At 44.1% G+C, this 19,595-nt stretch overlaps 1 protein-coding gene across 1 annotated transcript in view; it reads right to left on the minus strand.

The window, feature by feature from the left end:
• Positions 1-19,595, minus strand: part of LOC132383329 (kunitz-type protease inhibitor 1-like) — a 75,289-nt gene that overhangs the window by 26,557 nt on the left and 29,137 nt on the right. The window contains exons 2-4 of the mRNA XM_059954235.1: positions 11,784-11,935; positions 1,582-1,723; positions 369-539 (exon numbers count right to left, since the gene is read on the minus strand). Coding sequence (XP_059810218.1) covers positions 369-539; positions 1,582-1,723; positions 11,784-11,935 — 465 coding nt within the window. The remainder of the gene's footprint in view (positions 1-368; positions 540-1,581; positions 1,724-11,783; positions 11,936-19,595) is intronic.

Consider the following 19,595-nt stretch of genomic DNA (forward strand, 5'->3'; position numbering starts at 1 on the left):
GGTGGCAGGGGTGTGGTACAGGTGGCAGGGGAGTGCTGGAGTGGGGGATAGCATGGGTGTGGACACCAGGCAAGGTAATTTGATTCCGAACAATTGGTTTGTCTCTCCGGTGCTTCCCGCTTCCTCCTCTTCATTCCCCTTTTCCTAATCATAATTCCCCTCTCACTGCCCCCTTCCCACTCTCAGTCCACAATAGAGACCCGTATTAAAATCAAGTTTATCATCACTCACACAAGTCATAAAATTTGTTTTTTTTTGTGGCAACAGTACAGTGCAATACATAAAATTACTACAGTACTGTATTTAAGTTCCTGGAAAAATAACACTGTTGGACATGAATCATGAGCCTTTCCCAATAAGCTACTGACCTTTGACCCCACCACAGGCCTGATTGCACTCCTTCTGGTCCACAAAGTTGTTCATGTTGGCTTTGCAGCCGCCGTAAGTGAATGTCTTGCAGGTCTTGACATTAGCATCGTAATACCAGCGAGGAAAGGCTCCACGGCAAGGCCCCACTTTATAATCGACATTGCAGTACTCTGGAGTGGGGTGGAGAAAGACACACAGGTCAAGAGTGACCGAACAGTGGCACATTCCTTAGAAGCTGTTTCGCTGGAACAGGGCATATTGTCCAGGAAACCCAGGCTGGATGTCAATACTCTTCCCATGCTTTTTCATTGATCAAAATCATGAAAATATATTTCTAATGCTTTAAACCTCCTATGCTTATCGAATCTTCCCTTAAAAGTTGCAATGGTATTGAATCCACCCACTTCTTTCTCTGGGTATAGCAGCTGCTCCTAAATATCCTGTTGCTTTTATTAAAAGTATAGTTATTTTCTCTTTCTTCAGTGATCTTGGCTGCTCCACTGCCCAGTGCCCCACCAAGCAGTACAATGCTACATTTCCACTATCACAGCCCTTGAGGCTCACCGCTCTACACTGTTCAAACTCCACATGCCCCTTCTGGCAACCCTCATTTTTTCAGAGCTCTGTCATTCTTCCCAGATCCTCCCATTGCCCTGCCCTCTAAGCTCCCATAGCCTCACCCCCCTTAATCCTATCACTTTCCCCAATCCCTCCCAAGCTCCCACTCCCTCCCTTGGCCCTGCCCCCAGCCCTGCCTCACACTGATTCCCTCCCAAGGCCTTGCACGCTTCCCGCTTCCTCCCCTGGCTCTGCCCACAGACCTGCCCCCTGCCTGGTTCCTCTTATGGCTCTACCTTGCTTCCTCAAGCGGTCCTGCCCTACTGCTCATTCCCCCCAGACCATCTTCCACATGTTTCACAAGTTCTAGACTTAACCTTCGAATAGTCCTCATATTCCCAGTTCTCCTTTTTGAAGCAAAATGAGAAAAGCTACCCATTTTTAGTGGGATGTAACCACTTACAAATTCATCCCGATTTTGCATCTTTTCCCTCATGTTTCTGTGGCTCTTTTCCAAACAGAACTAGAACCAAAGTACGTCCATTAGGGTCTCACCAGAGTCCATACAAGTTTAGCACTCTCCACTTTTCTACAATAAAGGGCCATTGGAAGGATCAAACTAGCTCCTCGTTGAATCCATGAGAACTTGCTTACCCTCTGTTTGATTTGGTGAGAGGACAGTTACGGTCACGTTGTCCGTCGTCTTCTGACCAGCCGTGTCTGTGACAGTCAGCTGAAAGTTGTAATTCCCCACCTTCAGGTTCGAAACCACCACTTCATCTCGATTTTTAGTCCGCTGAGGAGAGAGAACAGAGAATTGAAGCCTTTGAGAAGCACCAGCATTTCCTGTACTGCCATGTGCCATTGAGTCCAGAGACGACTTGAATTTATTCTGAGCCCTTGGAATAGTATAGCACTCTTAGAATTGACTACCAATGAAAAGCTCCCTTAACCTTCATATCTGAAGCAAAGTCAAGATGATGGATCAGGGGCTTCTTCACTCTTGCTGGAAAAGGTGCAGGAGAATATAGCAGCAAAGAGGCAAGTCAATAAATCAGCACGATTAATTTAGCACTGGGAGACATCACCCGAATCAGTTAGACTGCCCAGGGCTCGACAAAGCCATAGGGCGGGGGTCGGCAACCCGCGGCTCCGGAGCCACATGTGGCTCTTTTACGTCTGTGCTGCGGCTCCCTGTTGCTTTGGGAAATAATTGGTTGTGGCGACCCTTTTCCTGGCACATCCGAACCGACTCACAATAAGATAGCCTACGGGGGTTTGCGAGCACAGAGCTTTGGAGCCTCTGCGCCATGGGGGGGGGGGGGGGGGGGCAGGTTGAGGGAGGCTTAAAAGTGAGGCTGAAGATTTCGAATAAAGTTTTTTTCCTTCTACTGCAGTTACCGACTCCGTGTCGTAATTTTAGCGCTGCGTGTAGCACACCGCTACATGGTCAGTATTTAATTAATATGTATTTTATGTTAGTTTGTTAGTTTTTGAAATGTAAATCTAAATTTGAAGATTATGGTGATCTTGTACAATCTAAATAAGACGTTGTGGCGACCCATTTCCTGACACATCCGAACCGGCTCACAATTAGCCAGCGTTCAGGCTAAGGGAGATAGCCTACGGGGGTTTGTGAGTACGTGTCTTTTGCAGCATCCGCGCCCATGGGGGGCGGGTTGAGGGAGGCTTAAAAGCAAGGCTGTTTAGTTCGAATAAAGCTATCTTTGACTGCAGTTTACTGACTGCGTGTAGCAACCGCTACAACGTGTTTTTATCGCTGGCTGTCCAGAGGGGAGGTGCTGAAACGCTTTGTCGCGCGTCTGGAAGAAGTGAAAACTTTCCTGGGCAGCAAAGGGCTCAACTTTCCTGAACTGGAACAGCCAGAGTGGCTGGAAAAGCTACACTTCATGGTAGACATGACAGCGCATCTGAACACGCTGAACACAGCTCTTCAACGGGGTAAGGACGTACAGCCCTGCACATGTTGGAGGATGTTTTGCATTCGAGCGCAAGTTGACGTTGCTTGCCAGAGATTTACAGAAAGGCACATTGTCTCACTTCCCCAATTTGAGAGAGTTCAAACAATGTCACGACATGATAAATTCGGAGTATTTACATTCTGCAATCATCGCAATGCAAACATCGTTTGGGAAACGCTTCTGTGAGTTCAGAGAGGAAAAAAACACATTATCCTTCCCGGTCACTCCCCTAAGCATCGATCCATCCCTACTGAATACGACTGCATTGTCAGGTGTGAGTCAACCTGAAGAAGTATGATAAATATTTTAGTTGCATATTATTTTACGTATATTCATATGTTTTCATTGTTCAGTGAAATAGTCCTTTTATTTTTCAGGTTGACAGCTGGCTGACGTTATTTTTGGTTTGCTGCTGGCGGCAAATTTAAGTTTGGCGTTTTTCATAAATACAAGAAGGACTCAAATAGACGTTGAGTATTTTACTTAAAAGTAACCTTCAACCCAACGTCTTTTTTTCGGAGTTCAAAATGTTTTTGTTGCATGCAGAAATGTAATTTCGCTTTCTCTGCAGGAGTTCATCAATTTCATAAATGCAACACATTATAGTTTGTTTCTACATAGCATAAAGGCAAAACAAAACGTTGTATGCAGTGTTATTTCATTTTAAATGTCAAACGGGTTTTGCGGCTCCCAGTGTTTTCTTTTCTGTGGGAAACGGGTCCAAGTGGCTCTTTCAGTGGTAAAGGTTGCTGACCCCTGCCATAGGGTAACATAACGGGTGGAAACACATGCACCATTTACAACCACCGACATTGACTCAGGGTTCACTTTAAGAGGCTGGTCTGACGTGATGATGTAAGGATGAAGTTTTTTTAAACCGCGCTTTATGTAGTGCTCATCTGTAGCCAGGTGGGTTTGCAGGATCCATAACCATAATGTTTTGTGTTTGGTTGAGAATAAAGGAGGTGTTACAGCTTCCCTTAAAATTAAAAAAAACCTCAGCCATTCAAGCAGGCACCAAGTCTGCAGTGTGGAGGGAAGCAGGGAGCCCAAAGTGACAGATGACTGTCTGATATCCTTCTCGGGGAGACCTTTATCAGGAAGGCTGCCATTTGGCCTATGGGTTCCAAGCTGACATCTGGCGGAATCTGAATCTGAACACTCCCGTTTCATGTGACCTATCAGGTTCCAAGAGCACTTGAAACCCCAGCTGGCAGCAGCTAAATTCACATTAGTACAAGGTGGAGGTTTAACCTGTCATCATAAAAAGGCAGCAAATTTTTATGTGGCCAGTTGTCAATACTTCACTGGTTAAAAGTTCATTCTTGTTTTAAAAGACTTGCTCCCCTGCCCTCTCCAGCTCGACCCTCTACTTCCTTCTCTGAGCCTCTCCTGACTGCGGTGCGGTTAATACAGAAGCCTTCAACAAATCTGACTAGTACAGCACAAGTTATTACCATTTAGCCAGACTCTCTGGAAGAGCAGGCAGGCTCCAGCTCAAGTCAGGACAGGTTGTCAGGTAAATCATTCTGTGCAGGTTGAACTGGATGGGTTAGTTTCCCTTGTGCCAATCAAAGACTAGCATTAACCACAAATCAGGACCAACCGCCTACTCCCATGGGAGCCCTGTGACTCATCTTTCACTTGTAAGTTTTTATAGGTTTCCACTCTTCAGGCTGTCCCTGGGAGCAAGAAGGGAAGAGGAGTGGGGGAGGGGTAGAGTTAGATATGTGATAGGCTTCCACTGCAATTATGCAAAGCACCTCAGTGACATTGCCCTGGCAACCAAGGTGAGGCCAATAACAAAAGTGAGCAAGCAGATCAAAGAGCAGAGATAATGAACAATCCTTCAGTTTGATTATGGCTCTCTGACATTTCCAATGAATACCGATTAAAGCATCAGGGAGTGCAGATCTTACAAAATCTCTCATGGTCCCAGAACACATCTACATAATCAGCAAAGCTCATCAACATTTCTGCTTTCTGAGAAGGCTTACGAGAGCGGAACTGTGACATCAATACTCACGTCTTTCTACAGATGTGTAGTAAAAAGCATTATAACATGCAAGATATGGAAACGGAACTGGACCAGACAAGGCCGCTCTACAACAGGTAGACAACTGCCCAACACATCTCCAGCACCAGCCTAATCACCATCAAGGACTTAAGTACAGAAAGGTGCTGGAAAAGAGCCAGTAACATCATGGAGGATCCCTCCTACCCTGCTTGTGGACTGTTTGTCCCACAGTCGCTATGTAGCCTCCATGCCAAGACCACCAGACTCAAAGCAGTTACTTTCCCCAAGCAGTATAGCTGATCAACACCTCCACCCACACTACCTTTATAATTTCCTGTCAGAGGCATCTTATGTACAGCCACTCATGCGCCGAGCATCACTTTACAGACACACAATCAATTTATGTATATAAGCTACCATATGCATGTATATTGATAGTGTTTTTGTTATTGTGTTCTTTATCTTATTGTGTTTATTTATATATTTAGAAATACAGCATTGGATCCAGAGTAACAATTATTTCATTCTCCTTTACATTGCGTACTGCAAATTACATTAAACAATCTTGAACCGAAGCTGCAATTCGCCACAAATGATTTCCCCACAACCTGATGTCAGCAGGTTTCTAGGGATTCCAACTTTGTTTTTGTTTTTCTGCTGAATTAAGACACAGTCCATCAAGTTATACAGAAATCTGAACCCTGGAATCAAATTTCTCTGCATTTTATTCACAAGCATCTGTTAATTTGTTTACAAAATCAACTGATATTTAGACTGTCCCCTTCACATAGGGAACAAATGTCCAGAGCACATCATGCAGAGTTAAGTTAGTCACAAGGGGCATTTACATCCAGGGACTGACATAGTCACAAAACACAGAAGCTGGCTCTTTGGCCGACCGATGACTATCAAGCTGTCAGGTACACTAATCCTTCACAAATCCAGTTTAATTCTCCCCACCTTCCTCCCAAACCCTGCGCAGATTCGACCACTCATTGGTTAAGCAATTGTGCAGATATTATACAGCCAGGGAAACTGGAGTTTATCCACTTTGAAAGGAAGGTCTCAGAGGATTGTGGCTTTTTGGAACTCACTTCCTTAAACAGCAGCGGATTGAGTCCTTGAATATTGTTGAGGCAGAGGTAGGCAAGGGGATGAAAGGAAATGACAGATAGACAGGTATGCGGTGTTGAAGACACAGTCATATCAACCGTGATTTTATTAAATATCAGAACAGGGTTGAGGGGCTGAACGGCCTCCTTCTGCTTCAACTCGCACAATCGTAACAAAAGAATACTGGTTAAGGAGACAAAGGACAGCAGGTACTAGAATTTGAAGCAACAAACAACCTGCTGGAAAAACTCAGTGGGTCGAGCAGCATATATAAGGAAATGTGCAGTCGATGTTTCAGTCACAAAATGGAGAAAGATGACAAACGGCTGCAGTAGACTGGGATCTTTGTATCTTCCTATATGAAGCACAAGGTTTGCACGTGGGTACAACAAATATTTAGGAAGGCCAAAGGAATGGTGGCCCTTTTCCAAAAGGAATGAGGAATATATATAGGGAATTCTTACACCATCTATACAGTGCAGGTGAGTTAAATCTGAAGAAATGTGTGCAGTTTTAGTCTCCTTATTTCCTAAGAATTTCACTTGTAGTGACAATTCAAACACATTTCACAGTTTGCTTCCAGACATGAAGGCATTATCTTATGACAAAGAACTAAGTTCGATCTACACTCACTGAATGATGAAGTTATTGAAATATTTGAGTTTCTGATGGGAACTTACTGATGGGTATTTTTCTCATAAGGGAACCTGGAGCTAGAAGGCATAGTTTCAGGGTAGGGAGTTGTTCACTTAAGATAACGATGTAGAGGATTTTTTCTCTCAAAGGATCATAAATCTTAGGATAATGCTGAGGGAGGAAGTGTAGGAACAGTTGTTACACCTCTTGCAGTTGGTCCAAACAGCCCTTGAAAGGCAGACACTCACATGCATATCCCTCCTCGCCTCATTTATTGAATCATGCACTTATGTGGCCTGGTCTACATCAGTGAGACTGGGCGACCTCTTCGCTGAGCCATTTGCCCAGCACCTACACACAGATTACACTTGTTCCCACTCCACTACTCCCATCTGCTCTCTTCATCCCTTCACCTGTTCCCATGCTCCACTCTGCTCTCCCAGCAGACTCCAACATTTGCAGCCCGTTGTAGCATCCAGCTGTCGGTGCTATTCCCACCTACCTATCACATACCCCTCACTTGGATCCACCTATCACTTGTCAGCTCTTGATCTACCCCTTCCATCCATATCTTCTATAGTCCAGATAAAGGGTCTCAGTCTGAAATATAAGTGATTTCCTTACCCCCATAGTTGCTGCCTGGCCCACTAAGCTCCTCCTGCATCTTGTGTATGGCTTCTGGCTCAATCTGCCCATCGACTCCCCCTCACCAGGCTGCATCTATTGCCTGCCAATCTTTGCCGTAACCATTCCTTATTTCTCTTTTGTACGGGTTATCTCTCCTCTCCACTTTGTCTTGATGTAGCTTCTCGACATGAACCATCAACTATCCTTCGGCCTCCGCCAATCCTGCCTGCCCACTGATTCCTTCCAGCAGTTTGGTTCAGGTTTACCAGCAGCACCACAGTGGGCCGTGAGCAAATAGGAATACAGACAAATTGTTGGTCTTTATGTATGCTTGGTTCACACCTTTACTGTTATGCTGTAGGTATTTCATTTGTCAGTTCTGTAAGAGCTGTTTGTTCTGGTTTCAGCCTGTTTGGGTTATTGTTGAAGATAAGGGATGATGTGGAATGTGTGCCATCCAATTAGCGGGAGGTGTTCCTGGTGAGGGACAATAAGGTTGGTCTTGGGCTTTTGTTTGGAGGGGGATGGAGAGAGAAGCTGCTGGGGAGAACTGGTGTAGCATACGATCTGGTGGGAGACCCATTTGTTCGAGATGGATTGCGAGCGACCTTCGGAAGGTGGTGTGGCGTTCACATTGACCGCGGGCCCAGAGCGTGAGTGACAGAGAAGTTCAAGATGAGCTCCAACTTATGCATATTTGACTTTAATTAAAATGGGCCCTTTTCTTTTTGTTATTCTTTACTAACCGTTTAGTTAAGATTCATGAATATAATTCCTTTATTCATATGCAGTGTACTGTGTTATTCGAGGCACTAATTTGGAACAGCATCCACACAAACTGGGGTTTGGGATGGGGTGAGCTGTCTCCGTTTCACCAGTTTGGCGGGACTTGAGGGTGTCTTCCCGAGACTTGCGCAGCTAAGGAAGCCAGGGTGTTTCATTTATTTTAAGAGTGTTGGGAGGACAAGAGTAAGGAAATCTTACTAAACAGTGAAACTCAGAAACACAGCAGCATCCTTGGCACCTAATAATGGTGTGAGTGCACAACCATTCCTCTCTCCTCATCGTCCTCAACACGGGAGCCCCTCGAGGGCTCTGTGCTGAGCCCATTGCTGTACACTCTCCTTATACTTGACTGTATGGACTAACAGCCGAGTACTTACACAGCCAAGTTCACCAGTGACAAGACAGTGGTGGGGTTCATCAACAATGATGAGACGTCTTACAGAGAAGAGCTCGAGGCCTGGTGCCAAGTAACCTCTACCTTGTTGTCAACAAGACATACAAGATGGTAATCAACTTCAGGAGAACTCGCACCAGTCACACACCCTTTTACGTCAAAGGCACAGAAGTGGAAAAATAAACAGTTCCAAACTTGGGAGTGCATATCTGGCATCATGTCTCATGGTCTCAGAACACATCCCGCACAATCAGGAAAGGTCAACAACACCTCTGAAGAAGCTGGACAGTGCACAGCTATACTCGTGTCCTTCTACAGATGTGCAGTGGGGAGCATCCTAACATGCTACATCGCCGCATGGTACGGAAAATACACCGTGACGGATAGGAAGGCTCTGCAACGGGTAGTCTGAACCACCCATCACATCACTGGCCTCAGTCTACCTACCATCAAGGACATAAATACAGAAAGGTGCCAGATAAGAGCCTGTAACATCATGAAGGATTCCACCCACCCTTCTCAAGGACTGTGTGCCCCACTCCCATCAGGTCAGCAGCTATGCAACTTCCACACCAGGACCACCAAACTCAAAACCAGTTCCTTTCCTCAAACTGAAAAGTTGATCAATATCTCTGTCCTCTAACCTACCTGTCTACCACAAACACCACCCCCACCAGTTCTTTAGCATTTCCTGTTAAGAGTCACCTTATGTACAGACACTCCTGCTCCTAGCATCACTTTACCGATATACAATCAATCTGTGCATGTACACAAGATAGCTTATACACATCGTGCTTTCTTATTATTGTGTTTTTTTTGGCTACTTTGGATCCAGAGTAACAATTAGTTCATTCTCCTTTACAGTTGAGTACTGGATATGGCTTTAAACAATTTTGAACCTTGGTTTTCTATCACTACCCAGTGCTTTGGTAAGACATGATCCTGAGTACCTGGTGCAATTTTAGCATCCGTACACAATGAAGAAAAACTTAAAACATTAGTTTGCTGGATCAATTCACAGGCTGAGGATTGTCCATGAGGGCAGGTAAGGCAAGCTGAGCCTATGTTCATTGGAGTTGAGAACAGTGAGTGATGACCCCATCACACTCTGAATCCTGGAAGGCACAAAGCTTAATCTGTCCTTTGGCTGCATGGTTCCAAGGAGGGAGTACAGTCTCATTTGTTTACGGATGAAGTGAGGAAAGATTTCTTGACTCAGAGTATGGTAATTCTTTGAAATTATATACTGGAGGCTCTGGAGGATCCCTTAAGCATACAAGGCTGCCTTTTGGGCACAGAGCTCAGGCAGGAAAGTGGATGTTGGTTAGAAGACCAGAGCAAACTTAAACAATAGCGGAACAACATCCAAGGGTTCACTGGTCAACCTTTATTCCTTAGGTTAGTGCACATCCAGGTCTTAGGAACCTGACCTGTTCTCTTTGAGAGCAATCCTACGTGCACCATAATTCTATATTTCCTTATACCAGAGGCCATGCAGCCTATTAAGTCTATATTGACACACAGAGCAATCATACTTCCCTAGTTTTCCCTGTGACCAATTCTCTCCTTACCTCAAGCACTCAAGATTCTACCCTTTACCATGGGCAACGTACAATGACTGATTTACCGACTAACCTGAATGCCTTTGGGATGTGAGAGGAAACATACACAGTTGCAAGGAGACCCAAGTAAATTCCACTGAGACATTATCACATGTCAGGATCAAACCCTAGTCACTGGACAATAGACAATAGGTGCAGGAGTAGGCCATTCGACCCTTCGAGCTAGCACTGCCAATGGCTGATCATCCACAATCAGTACCCCATTCCTGCCTTCTCCCCATATCCCTTGACTCCACGGTCTTTAAGAGCTGCATCTAACTCTTTCTTGAAAGCACCCAGAGAATTGGCCTCCACTGTCTTCTGAGGCAGAGCATTCCATAGTTCCGCAACTCTCTGGGTGAAAGTTTTTCCTCAACTCCGTTCTAAATGGCCTACCCCCATTCTTAAACTGTGGCCTCTGGTTCTGGACTCCCAACATCTGGAACATGTTTCCTGCCTCTAGCGTGTCCAATCCCTTAATAATCATATGTTTCAATCAGATCCCCTCTCATCCTTCTAAATTCCAGTGTATACAAGCCCAGTCGCTCCAATCTTTCAACAAATGACAGACCTATGAGGCAACAGCTTTTCAGGCTGTGTTACTGTGCCACCCAAAAAGTGCAGCTGAGAGGGTGATACTCCCACAAACTCGTTGTCCTTGTCCTCTTTGGTGGTCAAGGTTATGGTATGGGAGATGCTGTGTTGTTGAATCAAGTAATTCCAGTCCATCTTGTTTATGGCACACACTAGAAGCAGATGGTGTCAGAGCAACTCCAGCAATGATCATCCTGGATATCAAGGCAATGAGGACAGAGTAGGATTTGGAACCCTACTCTGATTTGGATGGCATTGTTAAATAATGCCAAAACAATTGAGAATGGCTTGGACACCAGACAGAGCAGCAGTGGGAATGGGCTATGAAGGTGAAGGACATTAGGGTGAGCAGCAAGAGAGGCTGAGAGATACGGGAGAAACTGTGGGGTTGGTGTGGTATTGGGGTTGAGATCAATGGGGAGAGGGTTGGCACTGTTGGTTAATGATAGCAGAGGCAATGTGGTTCAGAAAGTGTTTCAAGCAAAATTCTATTGGACTCCATGGATAGATCAGAGCTGTCACATGCTTGGAGGCTCATCTGAGACAAAGGGAAAGATAGGAGCACGGACTGCAGAAGATATTGAAATGATGAACGAGGGTTGAGGTAGGGTTGAAGGGAAGCCTTTCTGGTAATATTTCAATTCATTCTGCAGGGCAATCCATTTTCTCTCCCGTCTTTATCTCATCAAAACAACTGATAACTTCAATTTTGCATGCATAATAAGATGCAAAATGTTTTGGAAATAACTGCAGGAAAAGAATTAATGGGTAAACAGAGAAGTCAATATCACTTGGACATTACAGTTTCGAACAGAAACCAATGAAACCCAGGCAGCGAATCACCAATGCATATTCATTGAGGAGATTTCTCTTCTTGTTGGACACTGTGGTGAATTATGTGCCTGTCGGGACACGCCCCTGCTGACTGCTCCTGTGGCTCCTCCCACAGGCCCCTGTATAAAGGAGACCTGCGGCCTGAAGATCGGCCTCAGTCTCCAGGACCTTGTATGATAGACACTCACTCCTGGTTCCTTCTTCCAGTCAATAAAAGCCGATATCTCGCCTACGTCTCAGTGTGAGTTATTGATGGTGCATCAGACACTTACTGTTATCTTCACTGAAGGATCTCCCTGGACAAGTTCCCAATCAAAACTGTTAATATTATAGTCATCTCTGCTCTCCAGCCCACTTAGAGTTACTTCCTCATTTGGCTGTACAATTCGGTCTCTTCCTGCTTTTGCCACTGGCAGTCTGTCACCTGTAAAAGAAGAGATTAAAAACATGAAGATCAGTAGGACTGGGTAAGAGAGACACAATGCGTCATACTTTATTAATGTTTAAAAAATTCATACAGACACATTATATGACAGTAATGACATGGGGATGCTCGATCATGCCAGCTTCTTGACAGGTAAATAGTTCATTCCCTGCGACAGAGTATATTATATTGTGTCTGAAGAGGGAATTGGTTCAAATATTCACCTGGGCTTTTGGTTAGAGTGTCTTTCTTCACTAAAGAAATGAGCCTCAAAAGAGCTGGTTGTCCACTACATGATCCCTCAATCTTTCCGGACTAGGTTTATTGTGCCTTACTAGGATATATACTCTTGAACGCTTACTTCTCATTTGTCTCGATGCCTCTACTCAGACAACACTAAAATAAACCTTACACGGTCTCCTTCTGTGAAGCATTATTTGTCGGGTCCTTGAACATCCTAGTTTGGATTTCTTTTCATAACCTACAAGCCGATCTTGCTACACGTTCATTACTATGTTCCCACATTATCTGGTCTTTTCTACTTGGTGTGTGCAGTCCTATTGAACTTCACTGAAAAGCCTTAAAGTAACTAAATAAAAGGCTGAGTAATAAAAACTCCAGCACTGAAACCCATGCGTGGCCCAGAACCTTGAACTTGTGTAGTGTCAAGGCAGTTGGCACAAAGGTAAACACACAAAGGACATCGAACTTGTTCCCACAGAATCAACAATTCCAGGGGTGTAATTGTGAAGTACAAGACCCTCCCTGCCACTTAGTCATACTGGCCATCAATGTGGAACAGGTTTCATCTTCAAAAGACAGAGAGAGTACGTGGGAGGGTGATAGAACATTGGGATTCCCCGAAGATTGGACTAATCCCAATACTCCACCCACTACCACTAAGACTTTTTCCCATATTGTTAAGGAATAATTATTTGTTAACGTAACAGAAACAGTTATAAGTTTATCAGTTGTCTGATTTGAATGGTCTAATAGCTTTAACCCTGCCTCATTTGGTAGAACTTTTACTTTTGAGTCAAAAGTTCTTGGTTCAAAGTCTTAAATCAGACTTGTTGACATAAGCAAATTGATATTCACATGATAGTACTGAGGGAGTGCTACAGGATTGCTGGGGTTGCCTTTGGGCGAGGCGGGTAAATCATACTCAGATGATATTCTGAGGTGACCCTCAGACCTGAACAGAAAGTTATTGGATTTCTCTCCCAGTACACTGACCAGGATTAACCCTCTTACTAATTAAACCCTCAAACAGAAGGCCTTTTCATTAATCACAGAGTTCTTTCAAGCATAAAATGCCTCATAATAATGACCTTACTTCAAAGATATTTCATTAGAAATAGGAGGCTAAGCACCTCATTAATAATGCTCCAGCAATAAGATTGAGGTTAATTATTGGTCAAGCCCTCTTTCTTGTTGGCTCCGCATCCCTTCTTACTTCCCCAGGTATATAATCCTACACAACCTCGCAAAGAAAAAGAGTAGAAAAGCTTCACAATCCTGAGTGAAAATAACTTCTCATCTCATCTTAGTGCACCCAACTTCAGCTCTGGACTGACAAGGTCAGGGAAGTGGAGCTGGTGCTGGATGTACTCAGGGCCATCTGGGAGGCTGAAAACCTCACAGATAAAACTTTTACTGAAGGGTTCTCATCAAGGGTATGGACTTCAGATAGTAGACAGATGACTACTTGAAAAAGTAAGGGGAGTAAGCAGTTAGTATAGGGTTCCCCTGAGGCCATTCCCCTCAGCAACAGGTACATCCCTTTGGTTACTATTTTGGGGGGAGGTGGGGAACGGGAATGACCTATCAGGGCACAGCAGCAGCAGCCAGGCCACTGATATTATGGCCAGCTCTGAGGCTCAGCAAGGAAGGGTATAAAGCCAGGAAGCGTGAAAGTGACAGTTGATATTGAGAGGGAAGGATAGCAGATTCCGTGGCCACAAAAGGGAAGCCAGGATGGTGCGTTGCCTCCCAGGTGCAGGGGCCCAGGATGTAGTAGGGCAGCTACACAAGCTTCTTAAGAGGGAGAGCAAGAAGCCAGAGGTTGTGGTGTACATTGGCACCAATGACAGGGGTAGAAAGGGGAGGATAAGGAGTTAGGAAAGATGCTGAAGAGCAGGACCACCAAGGTAATAATCTCTGGATTACTCCCAGTATAGGTAGGTTAGCCAGCCTTCAGTGGTTGGGAAAAAGTTGGAGCCCATTATTAAGGATGAAATTTCGGGGTTCTTGTAGGGACCTGATAAAGTAGGCCGAAGTCAATATGGTTTCCTCAAGGGGAAATCTTGCCTGACAAATCTATTGGAATTCTTTGAGAAAATAACAGGCTGGATAGAATAAGGAGACTCAGTGGATGTTGCTTACTTGGATTTTCAGAAGACCTTTGGTAATGTGCGATACATGAGGCTGCTTATTACAGGAAAGACACTAGCATAGATAGAGCATTGATTAATTGGTAGGAGGCAAAGAGTGTGAATAAAGGGTTCTCTTCTGGTTAGTTGCTGGTGACAAGGAGTGTTCCGCAGGATTCGGTATCGGACTCCTTCTTTTCTCATTATACAGTATGTCGACGGAATGACAGATGACAGAATTGATGGCTTTGTGGCCACGTTTGCAGACGGTACGACGATAGGTTAAGGAGCAGGTGGTGTTGAGGTAGCAGCAACATCACAGAAAGAATTAGACAGATTGGGAGAATGGGTAAAGAAATGGCAGATTGAATATAGTGTAGGGAGGTTGTATTCTCAAGCACTTTCGTATAAGGAATAAAGACATAGACTGTCTTCTAAATGGGGGACAATTCAAAAATCAGAAGTGCAAAGGGATTTCGGAGTCCCTGTGCAGGATTACCTAAAGGTTAACTTGCAGGTGAATCAGTGGTAAGGAAGTTAAATGCAATGTCAACTTTTATTTTCAGGGGACTAGAATATAAGAGCAAGGGTGTGTTGCTGAGGTTTTATGTGACATTGATCCCACTGCACCTGGATTATTATGAGTATTTTTGGGCCCGTATCTGTCATTGGAGATAGTCCAGAGGAAATTCAGAAGTATTATTTTAGCAAAGAAAAGGTTAATGTATGAGGAGTGTTTGGTGACTCTGGGCTTGTAATCACTGGAATTTACAAGAATGAGAGTGGAATCTCACTGAAACCTATTAAATAATGAAAGGCCCTGATAGAGTGGATGTGGAGAGGTTGTTTCCTATAGCAAGTGAGTCTAGGACCAGAGGGCACAGACTCAGAACACAAGGACATCCACTTAGAACTGAGGTGAGGAGGAATTTGTTTAGCTAGAGAAGTCGAATCAGTGGAATTCATTGCTCTGGATGACTGTGGAGGCCAAATCATTGTGTATCTTTAAAGTGGATGTTGACAGGTTCTTGATTAGTCAGGCGTCAAAGTTTACTGGGAGAAGCCAGGAAAATGGGGTTCAGAGGAAAAATAAATAAGCCAGGATTGAACAGCGGAGCAGACTCAATTGACTGAGTGGTCTTATTCTGCTCCTATGTCTCACTAACTATGAAAATGTACCCATTTGCCAGCCAGAGGAAGCAGCTTCCCTGCATCTACACTGATAATCTCTCTCAGGTTCTTAAATGGGGTCACTCTCATTCAGTTCGACTTCAGTGAACCCATCTCACTCAATACAGCTCATTCTAGAAATCAATCTCATGAACTTTTGCAGTATCATTTTCAAGGAACGTAGTAATCCTCCTTGGAAATGGAAGGATGCGTAGACTGGCTGTAATGCACTATACAAATCTCTCACAAATGTTTTTTTCTCGATTTGCAAATCAATTGGGCAATAGTTACCTGACCATTGAGCAGCAATCTTAACAGAAGAGGTGTATAAAATCATGACAGCTTTAGAGAGGGTTAATTAACTCAGTCTTTTTATCAGGATTAGGGAATCAAGATCTAGAGGGCAACACACACAAAAGAAGACTTCTCCCTATAGACTCTGCCTGGCCTGCTGCGTTCCACCAGCATTTTGTGTGTGCTGCTTGAATGTCCAGCATCTGCAGATTTCCTTGTATTTGCGTTTTTGAAGATCTAGAGGGCATATGTTTAAGATGAGAGGGGAAAGATTTAGAAGAATGAGACAGCACAATAGCATAGCGGTTAGCAAAACACCATTATAGCACTGGCAACCTAGGTTCAATTCCCGCTGCTATCTGTAAGCAGTTTGTACGTTCTCTCCGTAACCATGTGTTTCATCTGGGTGTTCCAGTTATGTCTCACATTTCAAAGACGTATGGGTTAGTAGTGTAATTGGTCACAAGGGTGCAATTGCGCTAGAAAAGGCCTGTTACTATGTGGTAGCTCTGAAGTTCAGGGGTTCCCCAACTATATTATGCTATGGACCGTAACTTACCATTAACCAAGAGGCTCATGCTGCATATAAATAAATAAACAAACAAATAAATAAATAAATGTAAAAGGATTGGAGAAGCAACTCCTTTAACACAAGGAGTTTATATGTAATGTGCTATCAAAGGAATTGGTTGATACAAGTTTAAAAGATAATTGGAAAGGTACATGGATTGGAAAGGTTTGGAAGATTATGGGCCAAATGCCAGTGAATGGGTGGGTGTCTTCGTTGACATAGACCAGCTAGGCTAAAGTGCTTGGTTTCATGCTGTACAATGCTATGATTCTAAGAGCTTTTTCAGGAAGTCTTCTACTCACTTTTACATGGATTATGTAAATCTCCAATTCATTCTCGGGTTATTATCAAGTTAACTGGGCTTCACTGGCGTTTCATTAATATCCTGCAGCTAGATTGTGATTCAATCTCATCAGTATCTTTTATCATCAAATCTAAACTCAATTTCAAGGCTCCCCCTGGCCATCACTTACGCTCCAATGACGCTAACATTCTGTTGCCCAGATCCCATTTAGCCAGCACTTAGATTGGCTCTCAATCTCCAATACTGAAAGTCACATCCTCACATGAAAACCCTGAACTCACTCTCCTTCCCAACATCTCCTCTTGACCTACGTCCAGGAAACCAACAGCAGAATGCTTCAATTGAAATGGGAACATCAGTGGAGTAATAATGACAAACAAATGCAGGAAAACAACACATTATCTCTGCTCAGATTACTGTGCTTCAGCAGACCCCTGCTTCCTACGACAGCTAAAAGCTCCAGGCAACGGGAATTGTCCACTTTTCTGATATGTTTTAGACTGCTTCCCCAAATGCATCTGCCCTACTAGCACTCAAGTCAGCTGTCTGGGTTCTGGTTCTTCCCCTAAACTCCTCTGTATTCTCTCTTCCTCCCTTCGCCCTCACACCTGAAGACACACCTTAAAACATCTCTTTGATAAAGTGGTTGATAAGCTTCATACCTACACAGTGGTGGCATCCGTCAGTCTCGAGAGACCATGGATCTGCGCCTGGAGTTTCCAGGGCACAGGCCTGGGCAGGGTTGTATGGGAGACTGGCAGTTGCCCAAGCTGCAGGCCTTCCCCTCTCCACGCCACCGATGTTGTCCAAGGGAAGGGCACTAGGACCCCTGCAGCTTGGCACCGGTGACGTCGCAGAGCAATGTGTTGTTAAGTGCCTTGCTCAAGGACACAATCACGCTACATCAGCTGAGGCTCGAACCAGTGACCTTCAGGTTACTAGTCTGATGCCTTGCCCACTAGGCCACGCGCCAACACCATACCTACACAGCACAGCATTAAATTCTAATTATGCTCCTGCATATTTCTCCTGAGAGTAGTAGTAGATCAAGGACAACACACAAACACAAATTTGTAATCCAGCATCACAGGTGGTGAATTGGGAGTAGGTTAATGCAGTGGAGCAGATTCGGTTATACAGCATGGAAACAGGCTCTTTCCCCCAACTCATCCATGTAACTAGTGGGCTAGTTACATCTGTCTGTGTTAGGCCAAAATGCTCTAAACTTCTTTAATCCATGCACTTATCTAGAGAGCTCTTAATCATTGCTGATATGCCCATTTTAACCACGACTGATGGCTGCTTATTCCAAAGGTATATCACCTATTGCGTGAAAAAGCTGCCCCTGCTGTCCTTTTCAAACCTAGGTCTCCTGTTTTTAGTATCTTCAACCTGGGAAAGAGACTACAGTACATGTTTTTTCTCCATGAACTTACATACTTCTATCAATCTCTTTCCTTCCGGGGTAGGAAGTCCTAGTTTGCAGCTCAAGTCTCCAATTCTAGGCAACATTCTTGTACATCTTTTCTGCACTCTTTGTAGTTTAATAACCTATTTCCTATAAGAGGGTGACCAAGTATTCGAGCTGCACTCACCAGCATCTTACGCAATTGCAACACAACTTCCCAACTCCCATGCTTAGTTGAATCACAAGTGACTGCAGATGCTGGAATCAGGAGCAGATTAACAAATTCCAGCAACAGATACTGCTTAAGCCGCTGAGTTCTTCCAGAAGACAGTTTGTTGCTCCTATACTCAATACACTTATAGATGAAGGTTAGCATGTCAAATGCATTCTTCTCCACTCTTTACCTGAGAAGTCGCTTTCAGTGAACTTGCCTTCCTAGGTGCCTCTGTTCCATAAAACTCCCCAGGACCCTATTACTCACTATACAAGTCCTAAACTGGTCTGATCTCCTCAAATGCAATATCTCACATTTATCTGGATCAAAAGCCTTTTGCCAGACCAAAGCCCACATACCTAGCTGATCATCATCCACTGTAATTTTTCATAACCTTCAACCACACTATCTACAATTTTAGTATTATACACATGCCTTCTATATCCACATCCAAATGATTTATATAAATTACTAGCACCAAAGATTGTGCCACACCACTAAACACTGGCCTCCAGTCTGAGAAACACCCCTTGACCATCACCCTCTAATGAATCCAATTACGTACCCACAATTCAGTACCTCCCCTGGAACCCATGTGATGTAACCTTCCAGACTTCTCTGCCAAGAGGGGCCTTATTAAAGTTCATATAAGCAACATCCACTGTCCAAACCTCATTTAAGGTCTTCATTATTTCCCTGAAGAATTCCAAGAAATTTGCTAGATATGACTTCTCACGCACAACGCCATGCTGACTATCCTGAATCAGACTGTCTCTCTGAATGTTGGTAGATCCTGTCCTTCAGAATCCCCTGCAGCACTTACCCACCATCAATGTCAATGTCTACAGTTCCCCGATGTTGTTTTTATTACCCATTTTAGACAATTGTGCTACATTATCACTTTCCAGTCTTCTGGAACATCTCCTGTGACCAGAGATTAAGTAAATATTTCTGCAAGGGCCTCCACAATTTCTTCTCTGGGTTCCCACAATGTCTCTGAATGCACTAGGTTAGGCCCAGGGGATTTATCTACTTTAATGCACTTCCTGGCTTCCAAAAACTCCTCTCTGCTAATTCACACGTGATCCAAAACAACATCCCTCTTTTCCCCTCTTTTCAGAGGATGCTGCCTTTCGAACCTTAATGCACCACAGATCACTAGTTCCCGGAGGAGGGAAAGATATGCCTTCAATAGCCGTGTTTGCAAGACTAAGTCAATAACTTAAGTTCCTAATCTGACAGATGAATACCACTTACAAGGTTATCTCATCTTTAAATATTGTTAGATCCTGAAGCACAAATATTTTCTTGGCAGCAGTTTGCAGTG

This window comes from Hypanus sabinus, chromosome 2, assembly GCF_030144855.1.
Source record: "Hypanus sabinus isolate sHypSab1 chromosome 2, sHypSab1.hap1, whole genome shotgun sequence".
Taxonomy (NCBI): domain Eukaryota; kingdom Metazoa; phylum Chordata; class Chondrichthyes; order Myliobatiformes; family Dasyatidae; genus Hypanus; species Hypanus sabinus.